This window comes from Haliotis rubra, unplaced genomic scaffold, assembly GCF_003918875.1.
Source record: "Haliotis rubra isolate DU_JTF1 unplaced genomic scaffold, ASM391887v1 Scf251, whole genome shotgun sequence".
In the NCBI taxonomy this organism is placed as follows: domain Eukaryota; kingdom Metazoa; phylum Mollusca; class Gastropoda; order Lepetellida; family Haliotidae; genus Haliotis; species Haliotis rubra.
The window spans coordinates 368,249-380,451 of NW_025766570.1; the positions used below are offsets into that span (position 1 = coordinate 368,249).

The following is a 12,203-nucleotide window of genomic DNA, read 5'->3' on the forward strand; positions in this document are numbered from 1 at the left end:
TGAGAACCTAACCTTCCTTATGATGTCTTCGGACTCCATCCTATCAATTTCTGCATGTACCTTCTGGCGTAGAGCTAAAGGTACATTCCTGACCTTACAGAATACCGGAACAGCATTGTCTTGTACTGACAATCTGACTTTAAAGTCCTTCAAATGTCCAAGTCCTTCATCAAAGACTTCCTGATATTCATTCAATATCTCGGTGACATCTTCCTTCTGCGAGGAATTAGCAATACTGTTCGTGAACATGTGTTACCATGACATCATATGCTGTAGCCAGTCTCGACCCAGTAGTGCTGGACCTGTACCATCCACTACAATGAGAGATAACTCCAGTATCTTCCCATTCATGCGCAGTGATTAGGTTCACGCAGCTTGAACCGGGAAGGCGACTCGTAAAAACACAGCAAGTGATGCGTGCAAGGATTATCGCTCTGATCGAAGTTGGAGAACAAAAGATGTTTCTTGCGGTTACAAGCATCTTGGGTCTGCAGTAATAAAAATACACTGGTCCCATACTTTTTCTTATGTTTTCACATCTTGCTTTTGGGGGATTGGCAGATTTGCAAACTAAGTTTTCAAGAAAGTGTAGCTTTAGAAATACAAATTTCATTGTTAAAAATTGCTCAGCTTGAAAACTGAAATGTTTTAATACATGTACAGAAAAATATGTTGATTGTGATAAGCAGTCTCTGTCACAGACAAAACTCAATGTGTCTGCCTGCCTCTCTGCTAAATACAATATGCAATACACAACTTCGATCACTGACCACATGCAATTTGAACTTAGCACCTATCAGGCTATACACCATAAACAAAATACATTGATTTATGGCTAGTGCGCCTGAGTTCTGTCTCTGTCACATTATGTAATTACACAGACAGGCAGGTGTGATATCTGTACATATGACATGTTATTATGTCTGTGGGTTGCAAACAAACTGCATCCATTTTTCTCGGATGACTGGATCGGACGGAAACTGGTGCACACTCAGATTGTCAGTTTCAAGTCCTGCTTTGTACTTGGACGAACGACGTTTCCAGCAACGCAGTAGTTCACCATCTCAGTATTTGTTGATTGGATCTAATGCAAATGCAGAAAAAATGAGCATGTATTTACAAAACCCAACATCTCTATATACACACACAATGAGCCCTTAGCGTATTGGCAAAATGAACCAGCCAATGAAAGTCATCGTTACACTTGAGTGCACACCCAACTGTCTGACTGGGTTCGGTCTCACGGGTGCTTCGTTTCAAAGGAAGTAAACCCAAGTACAAAATATTGCACTTTTGATTTGCGATTGTACGCTTATAAATTTGTTTATTTATTTTTTCATAATCAGCGATGTATATTATATGTCATGAGTAAGTGATAATTGTGTTTTAAGTATGTTTGTTTTTTGGGTTGCATGTGACCTTTAAACCGTATGCATTAATATTACAGAAAGAATTTTTATGCAGTGATCAGAAAAAAAATAATACAGTCATCCTTCCCAATAAAGTGGGTCTTGGTGTCCATGGACGACCCTCCGCGTTATTGCTAATGTGGAACGTAGGTCGGGTGAAAGTCCAGTTAACAAGAACATGTATGTGAATGGTTACGAAACTAGATGGAAAATGGAAATGCGTGTGATGGAGAAAATAAAATAATAAAATTGAACCAATGCAAATCTTTAATGCAAATATGATAAGATATAGTAAGTATGTATACCTACTGCTTGTTTCAATACCACTGTTTATCAATATAGCCATTATTGCGTGTAATTTTGAAGAACATTGATAAAATGGACTCCTGACATGAGTCAAGCCATACAACACTGGCTTCTTGTACATTTAGTATATATACTCATTGATGTATCTCGCTGGTTACAATTCACCTGATGAAGGGGCAAGGAATAGCCCAGAAACGTTGTGATATACCATAAAGAAGAAGTTGTCATCCATAATATTGTGTTTTACTTGAACACCAACTTATAAATGCCTCTCAAGACCCTGAAGGATTTCTAGATATTTTTTGTGCATGGAAGGATCCTGATGAGAAGATGTTGGTGGGTTGATTGTCTGATTGCCTGTACTGGACATACCATTTCAAGGATCAGCTATTAAGCTATGAGATTAGCTTATCTGCAGTCAGATGTGGTTGTGAAAATATCATGCATGGATGCAAATACAACCCTTTTGTATAGTATTTTGTGACAGCATTTCACTCGAATAAGAATGTTTTTCCCTTCATTATCCCCGCAACGCGTTTTGCGGGGGGTATTAAAATGGACTCCGTCCGCGCATCCATCCTACCGTCTGTCCGTCCGTGCACATTTGTCTTTTCCGGAGCAAAACTCTAAAACCGTTCAATATTTCTTAACCAAACTTGGCACATAGATAGATCTGGTGGAGTACTGGTGTCTTTTGGTAGTTTGGAATTCTGAATAAAACATTTTTGGCATTTCCATGGCAACAAGTTCAACTTAGAATGAAATTAGTGGTAGTGCTCTTTTCCGGAGCTGAACTCGAAAACCATTCACTATTTCTTTACCAAACTTGGCACATAGATTGGTCTGGTGGTGTACTGGTGCCTTTTGGTAGTTTTGGAATTCTGAATAAAATATTTTTGGCATTTCCGTGGCAACAAGTTCGACTTAGACTGAAATTGGTGGTAGTGCTCTTTTCCGGAGCAGAACTCTAAAACCGTTCACTATTTCTTCACCAAACTTGGCACATAGATAGATCTGGTGGTGTACTGGTGCCTTTTGGTAGTTTTGGAATTCTGAATAAACTATTTTTCGGCTTTTCCATGGCAACAAGTTTGACTTAGCCTGAAATTGGTGGTAGTGCTCTTTTCCGGAGCAGAACTCTAAAACAGTTCACTATTTCTTCACCAAACTTGGCACATACATAGATCTGGTGGTATACTGGCGCCTTTTGGTAGTTTTGGAATTCTGAATAAACTATTTTTGGCTTTTCCGTGGCAACAAGTTTGACTTAGCCTGAAATTGGTGGTAGTGCTCTTTTCCGGAGCAGAACTTTAAAAACCTTTCAATACTCTCCTTCCACTTTTCTATATACACACCTAAATATTTGACATAATCATAACTCGAAGACATAATCATGAAGAGTATTTTGCCATTGCGGGGGATATTGATGACTTTGTCTTCTTGTAAATTTTACTTCGTTTGCTTATGTTGTGTTAAGCACTTTTTTAATGAATAGCAGGTGAGATAGATTGTCACCAACAAAGATTGTAAATGTCCCAGTTGTTGCACAACTTAGCACAATCCCTTGAAGCGTCATGAGCCCTGTTATGTATTCACCATGACTTTCGTTACACATGGGTGAACTGTGTTTTGCTTGTAATTACAAGACATGCTCTTTTATCTGTGGACAGTTTTACACAACCATACCATGGGCAACAAGGAGAGTTCTATGGATATACAACTTGTTTAATATAATATGAGCGACGTTTCGGTGTAGCTACTGACACCGTTATCAAGCAAGTGGTAACCATACGCAGCCATACCTTTGGCCATTAAGAGAAGAAACTTGTTCATTTAAATGTCTCACAGTGCACAGTCATGAAAATACAACAGAGTAGAATATTGTACACTGGCCAACTAACATGGCCTATGTGACACAAATTGAAACTTTATAAAGTACACATTAAAAGCACATGATGCTTAAATGTCAATGTAAGTTTTATTCTTGTACTAAAATTGAAAATATTTGAAATGTATAGGCCATACTTTAAATATATGCCAAAACTCATGTCAAATATAACTAACAAATGTTATATTTGGAATTACAGTTTCTCTTGCTGTTCTATGTGAAAGTCCCTTTGTGGAGCTACTGTATTGTTGTAAGGGATACTGCTTGTTTCAGAACATTGTGTGTTTTCAATGAATACAGGGCACTGACAAGACCTATCTCAACAAGCAACATCAGGAGCTCGATGACCATGAACACTACATGAAGGGTCAAGACAGGCGGGTTTGGGAACAGGAATTTGGGATCAGGCATTATGCTGGTATCGTCATCTATAATGCCACAGGTTTTCTTGACAAAAACAAAGACACTCAGCAAGACCAACTGTTTGAACTTATGCATAACTCAAACAGTGAATTTGTGAAGGACCTCACCAGATTTCAGGTAGAATATATAATTGAATACAAGTAGATGTACTCTCCATTTGTACAAAATGTGTTTTGACATTCATGTTTAATACATTTTCTCTCAACTGCTCATAGACTAGTAAAAAGCTATTGACGCTGATATACTTATGAACACACTGGTGATGGTTCCTTGTCAATCATTTTATGCTGTGGCCCTTTGAAGACAAGAAAATAAATCTCTTTTGTGACATTCTCAATTATTTGAACCAACATTGACTCCAATTGCCCTGAAATTCACTTTTTGGGCACTGGTAAAACAATGTGGTGAGGTGACCTAAAAATATATATATACATATATATGTACTATTAACCTACTGATACAAAGCAATATCTACATTTTCATCTTGTCACCAGAGTCAAATAAGCAGTTTATTTCAGTTATAACATTGTAAGCACTCAGACGCCAGTGTTCCCATGTTTTAACTACAATAGTTCAAGGTAAAACTATACTTTCCATATTACATGTAGTGGTAGAAAAAAACTTTATTTTCTTAAATGTCATGGGACAAAGATGGACATCCACCAGTATATGTGAGCTGTCATCTGAGTAGGTAGAGATCAAAATTCTATATTTATATTTTACGGAAGCATCTTCCATTTTTTTCTGATTTTGAGGCTACAACAAAAGGATGAGATTTTGTTTGACAGGACCTTCTTGGAGTGAGATTAGAAATTCTTGATGGAAGACAAACAATATCCCGCACTGCTCGTAATAAACCAACGGTTGGCGATACCTTCAAGCATCAGTTATCTGCCCTTGTTGATGTCTTAGCTCTCACTAATCCCTGGTGAGTAGAATATGGTTCATGCATTCATCTATTTTTATTAAGGGACCGTTCATAATTTATGGCTGGGGTGGGGTGTGGGGGTGATGATGATTTAGGGGGTTGTCACCCATTTTGTTCTGGGGAGGTAGGGGGTCATCAATTTTGTACATAAAAATATTTTAAAATTATGCTTTAAAAATATGGAAAGGGGAGTGGGGTTGGGGGTCATTGACTTTGTACATGACATGCAGGGGGGTCACTCACTTTGTACATAAATTTTAGGGGGGGTCATTCACATTGTACATGCTTCTCCATAAAAATCATCATCACCCCCCCTAGCCATAAATTATGAATGGTCCCTAAGATTATTATTATTTTCCTTGTTTGTCATCTTCTCAGTTGATGAATGAATAGGTGAGAGTCCAATACAATGTCATTTCCTTTGTTTGTCTTAGCTTATCTCTGTAGTCTTGCCAGGACTGATTTTCATGGTTCCCATGTCTGAAGGCTATGAATGCACAATGCCATTTACACTCGTCAAAGCAACCTATGTCAACCAAAGTACCTGACTTCCAGTTTTTAGACCTCTATTTTTGTGGAGTGAGTGATTGGGTTGGGTTTTACGCTGCTTTTAGCAATATTCCAGCAATATCACGGCCGGAGACACCAGAAATGGGCTTCACACATTGTATCCATGTGGGAATCGAACTCAGGCCTTCAGCTTGACGAGCGAACACTTTAACCACTAAGCTATCCAACCGCCCCCCCAATTTTGTGAAAAGCAATGGTGGCTGAGTGAGTTACATTCCTAAATTTATGTGCTGGTAGTTAGGTGCTTGAGGGACTCCACTCAACAGTTCTTGAATCTGTACCTTACTGAGAAAGTTTAATCCCAAATCGGCATATCTTGCAGTGTAGTGCATGTTTGGAGGATAAGAAAAAGGCTTTTAAAGCCATTGACTCTTTAAAACAAATTCATGAAGGTACTTTTTGTGCAGGAACTCGAGACTCTTCCCAGTTTAACTGGTAGGGGATATAATTTTGTCATGCATGTCTTTATAATTACATCTGTCATATTGCAGGTATGTGCGCTGCTTGAAACCAAATGCTATGAAAAAGGCAAATGAATTTGTTGATGATGACGTACTGACCCAGCTGCGTTACTCCGGGATGCTTGATATCATCAGAATAAAGAGAGAGGTAAGAAATGTTAAAAACTAAACAATATATCACCGATTATATGGGTGACAAGTTTCTTAATTTTTAAACTTATCCTGTCTCACGGTATGCACTTCTCTTCCTTACTTCGACCATGGCGTGGAAACATGCTGTAGGCAAAGTTGATTAAATCGTCTGGCCTCACTCCCACCCGATTGCTCCCACTGCTCCCATTCCTGGACACATCAGTCATCCCTGTAAAGCTTGCTAAGTGCTCAGGACGGTCACATGACATCACACTACTGTAATTCTCTTACTTGTCGCCGACAGGTGTGGACGTGTGTATAGGCCATGTCTGCCACTTCTTTGTTTCTCATTATGGGAAAAAATAGTCATTCTACTAGGAAGAGGAAATATTGTGACAGGTGTAGAAAGAACTTTTCTGCTGCAGCTCCCCATACATTATGCATGGATTGCATCGGTTGGTGCAATTGGTCTCGTTGTTGCTCGTACTGTTCTACCTTAGATGATGATGCTTTTACTGCTTATCGCAAGGTTGGTAGCAGGCAGGTGGCAGACAGGGATCGTAGGAGACCTTCTGAGGGTCCCTCAGCTTCTAAACAATCTAAGTGGGATCGTCCTTTTATGTCTGCTCTGTTCTTCACCGTCCCCGCAGGAGGATTTTTTAGACAATCTGTCGGATTCTTATCTTTTGGAAAATCTATTATGTTTATTCCGTCCTCATACCTTTAGTCCAGTTGCTAGACATGCTGATTCTCCCACTTGAGTGGTGCTGTTTCATACTTTGCCTTCCCAGTCACGTTCAATGGCTCTCGTGAGGATCTCTCAAGCTCAAGGAACGGCAGTACAGTCATCCCTCGCCATAACACGGATCTTGGGGTCCATGGATGACCCCCCCGCGTTATTAGACACCCGCGTTATAGTAACTATTACATAACGCGGAACAAAGGCCAAGTAAAATCGTATTTGCCATGGACATAACAACACTGCTATTTCGTGTTTTGTGCCCTGTCGAAACTATATCGTATTGTTGGAGGTGAAAAAAAACACTTTGTAAATGAAAATAGATGTATGTACAGGAACCTTGAAATCAAACATCACTAGACATGATAATTCAATTGTTGTTCCATCTATACTACCTGTTATTCAACTAAGCCGGAAATAAGCTGTGCACAGATGTTTTGGTCCAATGTACCGGTGATTCAGTTAAAAATGATCCGATAACATAACATCAAAGAATTTCTATTCCATTATCAGAATAATTTATATCTTAAGCAGTTATCAAAAGATATCAAAAATTGCTATCGTATAAGTATAATGCATGTTTTCTACAAACATTTTACATAATAATTAACATAGGCTAAGCCCTTTGGGTTACCTGGCTGGTAACCCAAAGACAGTTTGACAAGTCACCGCTGACTTCCCGCGGTACGTGCCACTTTGATTGTTAAAACGTGTAGAAATGTGCTGTAGGCTAAGTTGAATCAAAGCTTTCTGGCCTCACCCCCCTGACCTCTGCCCCCACACCAATAGCAGGACCTGTCATAAGCGTGCCGGTTGCTCAGATGATCACGTGATGCTCTGTGCCTGTCATTCTCTTTCTTGTCGCTACACTGAGTGGATGTGTGTTGTTCTCTCAGTTAGACATTATTTGATTGTCAACGTGGGTAATCGAATCGAAGTTCTTCTAAGAAACGCAAATATTGTGATCAATGCAACAGCAACTTTTCTGCTGCTGATCCACACACAAAGCGTGTGGATTGTATAGGCTGTTGTAGTTGGTCACATCAGTGTTCTGTTTCTTCACACTTACCGGTAAATGATGATGATTTTTCTGAATATCAATAGGTTGCATCTAGATGTAGATCGGACAGAGATCGGCGTACAACTGCTGATCCACACTTCAACTTCTAACCGTGTTAAATTGGAACGCCGTTCGAAGAGAGCAGTTCGTCGATCTAAATCACTGTCCCCGGACGAAGATTCTTTCTTTAAAGGTGGTCTCAGACTCCTACTTGAGCGAGTATCTCCACCGTTTCTTTCGTCCTAAAACGTCAAGTCCCATCTCCAGACAAGTTTTATCTCCTCCGCGAGTGGTAGTGCTATCAACCTCTGAAGCAAGTCTCGGCCTTCTACCTTGGTGACGATTTCACAAACTCCTAGTTTGCCTCAGGTGGTTGTTTCCAGTGCGCTGCTTTGGTTGAGTGCTCCATCCCCCTCTGCTATGGTGGGTGCGCTTGGTGAAAGCGTTCAATCTCATACAGCGAGTGCAGTCAGTTTGGCGCTTCAACCTATGCGCCGCTTGCTTCCAATGCGACGCTTTGTTCCAGTTCAGCGCTCTCATATCCTCCTGTGGTGACATCAGACATGACGGCAGTATCCAGTGCGGCGCTGGATCTCAGAATCGTTCCTGCACCATACCAGATCGCAAATCCGACAGTGTTCGCTGAACTGTCAGCATTCGCCGAATCATCTGGTTACCTCTATGCGCATGCTGTCATCATGACTTGTTTACTAGTTCGCACACTATGGTACCTACAGTGATTTTTTTCTACTGCAGTTCTACTTCAACACTTCTTCCAACTTCGGCGTTGATACCTCATTTCTACAGTTTTTACCGGTGCTCAGCTTGGCCTCGGGGTTACACTTCCTGCTTCTACAGTGTCTATGAACAGACAGAGCGTTCACTCCAGTGCATCGCTTTCATTCAGTTAGGCGCTGCAGAGCGCACCTTGGGTTTTGATTAGCTCATCTCTACACACTAACGCTTTGTCCCAATGCGCCGCTTTCATTCACTTCCTGGTTATCTACTAGTGCATCGTTTCGGCTGGTTGTACAGAGGTAGTAGTTATGTCAGTAGTGACGGTGATTGATGATCCCAGATTTTTAAGATTCCTCTGTCATCTACCATCCGATCTTCACCTTTGATGAATGATTCGATTCAACGAATCTACCCTTCGACGTAGATATCAGCTCTACAACCACCCGGTTTGACATATTTGTCGAGAAACTTGACGATGATGTGAATGGAAGGGTGCTTAGGTTGACGAAACAGACCATGATTACACCCAGCAATACACCACAAAGCTGCTACAAGTAGTCTGTATACAGTAACAAGACTCAGTGAAGCGTTGCACAATATTCCTGAATATCAAGCTGGTCTATTTATGCACAGTTTTTGCGTGTGGTATCAGCAGTGATGTTTGGTCAAGTAGCTAGCGTCACTTTACCCAGATTCTATGGGTTGGGACTCGCCTGGTTAATTGATGACTGTGTTGTCCGGTTTTTGTCACTATTGTGGGTGGCATTTGCAATGGCGGACTACTGTTTGTTTACCGGAGACTTTTGATGATACAGTGAGTATGAAGTGCCCTGACAGACTTGTCTTGGTCCCACGAAGTGGATACCTATCCCAGCCTTTAATTGCCAGTGATGATGAATGGTGCCATTCCCGGTAAGAATGATAATGTCGAGTTTCGTCAGTCATCCGAGAGGAACAGTTTACCGAGGGTGTCAGACAGAATCGCCCAAGAACGCTTTCACTTGGCTAGGGTAAGCCCTCAGTTCAGAGGTCACTGCAGCTATGTCCGGACTGTCCGCAAGCATCGATTTTACTGCCTTCGTTTCCTTTACGAACGTTCCTGGGGTCACTGTTCTTTTTACCTCAGCCATTCCATCAACTTTACGAATGTTCCGGTAGATTGACGATCCCATGCCTCACATCTACTAACTTTTCACTCCATCTGGCGGACCAACACTTCATTTGGCGAACCATACGTTCCTGCGATCACTGGTTATACGGCCTGCATCACTATGTGTACAATGTGAACGTACCTGTAGATTGACTGACCGTCTCCATGCCACGAACCTCCTACATTCAGCACTTCCTTCAGTACTGTCATGGTAGTTTGGCTAATCGAACGTATCCTATCTCAGGAGAGATCGCTTCTTCAGTGGCAGTAGTTTCTAGGTCTTCTGATATCAGCTCAAGCCAACATACAGAGGCCATCTCCTACATCGGCCGATACAGCGATTTCTACGCCCTTATCTCGAGGCCGTCAACTGAACCCGAAGGAATTGAGTCGCCTTCCAGAACCACTTCGTCCAGTCCTTCAGTGGTGGCTCGACGAACTGAATGTCTGCGCTGGAATTTCTATGGTACCCCTAGAGCTTTCACAACCCAAGATTCTTCGTCAGTTACAAGTCCTTTCTCTGTTGTGACTCTGAGGGGATAGCTTCAACTACAGCCTCTCCAATATTTTCTGAGTCCGCATATCAGGATTGGCGACCCTCATGCATTGATATCTCTTTCTCCAGTGCTCCATCCCCATCTCCAGTGGTGTTTGGACGTGTTGAATGTTTGCGGCGAAGTCTCTTTAAGGCCGTTTGCTCCAATACATCACCTGTACATAGACACCTCTCTACACGGGTGGGGAGCTCACTGGGCTGTGGTCTCCTGCAGACAGCGCATGTCACATCAACGTTTTGGAGCTCAGGGCAGTGATTCTGGCAATCACTCATTGGCAACACCTGTTACAATCAACCAAGCTATTAATTCGATCGGACTATGCTGCAGTCGTGTGGCACATCAATTGAATGGGATCCACAGGGTCTCCTCAGCTTCTTCAGTGGACACAAAAGTTTTTCCACTTAGTGGACTCTCTCAACATCACGGTCCAGGCCAATCACATCCCAGGGGTGAAGTATGTCATTGCAGATTCTTTGTCCCGTCCGGTTCAACCTTACCCGATGGAGTGGAAACTGCATCTGCAGGTGTCCAGACTTTGTGCCTCCCGATGTCTAACCCGATAGTGGATCTGTTTGCTACCCGCTTCCATCGCCAGCTTCCAATATTTGTGTCCCCAATCCCGGATCCTTTGGCCTGGGAACGTGACATTCTAGCCATCCCCTGGGATAACTTGAACCCGTATGCGTTTCCACCAGTGGCGCTACTTCCATGCATACTGCTCAAGTTACGCACGACGCAGCGGATGACACTGATTTTGGGTCGCACCTTTTTGGCCTGTCAGAAGTTTGTTCCTAGACCTGCAAGACTTGGCCGACCCATTCTAGTACCACTTCCCGATCACGCTGATCTTCTGGTTCATCTTCACTCCGACCAGCTGCATTGGTCTCCACAAACACTTTTAATCTTCATGCCTGGTGCATTTACATGAATCGCTAACTGCAAAGGGATGTTCCAAGCGAGTCTCTACGGTGATTACCAGGCCACTCTGTGATTACTATGGAAGAATTTTGAAGCATACTGCAAGACGATGGGTATTATATCTCCCACTACAGCATCGCTGCAGATGGTGACAGAGTACCTCCAGCATCCTAGAACTTCCAAGGAATTGAAGAGTTCTACCATGTCTACATACCTGGCCATGCGTAACACAGTTATTGCACCGGCTACGGTGGGAAGGTGTCAACTGTCCCTGAGCTCCAGTCTCTCCTCATATCTTACAAAGCTGCTGATCGATCCGGGAAGTTCTGGCCACCAGCCTGGGACCTTTCCGTGGTTCTTAATCATCTCACGCCAGAGTATGAACCTCTGGCAGAGAAGGATTTCAAGCATGTCATGTTTAAGACTTTCTTCCTCCTGGTTCTTGTGACTGCTGCCTGCATCTCCGAGCTTCACGCACTGGATGTCACCCGGTTGCGCTTCGAGACGACCAGACATGCCTTAAGTCCTCCCTGGTTTGAGGTGGGATCTCGTCGCTGAAACCAGTTGCCTGGACAGCCGGACAGACTATTCGCATTCCCGCCGCTGTCTACTATTCTGTGATTTATGTACTGTATATAACATGTAACTTCTCAGAAAAAATATATAATTCGATGAAGCTTCAATACTTTTTCCTGTCCAACATATCTATATGGCACAAGAATATAGAGATTTGCTGCACTGATAGAGCTGTAAGAGTTATATCATGTCAATTTCATCTAAGCTTTTCAAAATGCATTTCTGCATTAATAGAGAAAGTTTTCAAATCATACATATACCATGGGAGTTTACTCTTATTTCTCAAAAGAAGGGGTCATGGGTTAATTCCATGCATGACTGAGGCTGCCTAGAACATATCTACCCAAA

General features: G+C 42.1%; 1 protein-coding gene across 1 annotated transcript in view; it reads left to right on the plus strand.

Annotated features, from left to right (window-relative positions):
* LOC124279515 (unconventional myosin-VIIa-like) overlaps positions 1-12,203 on the plus strand; it is a 754,149-nt gene that overhangs the window by 145,591 nt on the left and 596,355 nt on the right. The window contains exons 11-13 of the mRNA XM_046715341.1: positions 3,904-4,143; positions 4,815-4,954; positions 6,016-6,133. Coding sequence (XP_046571297.1) covers positions 3,904-4,143; positions 4,815-4,954; positions 6,016-6,133 — 498 coding nt within the window. The remainder of the gene's footprint in view (positions 1-3,903; positions 4,144-4,814; positions 4,955-6,015; positions 6,134-12,203) is intronic.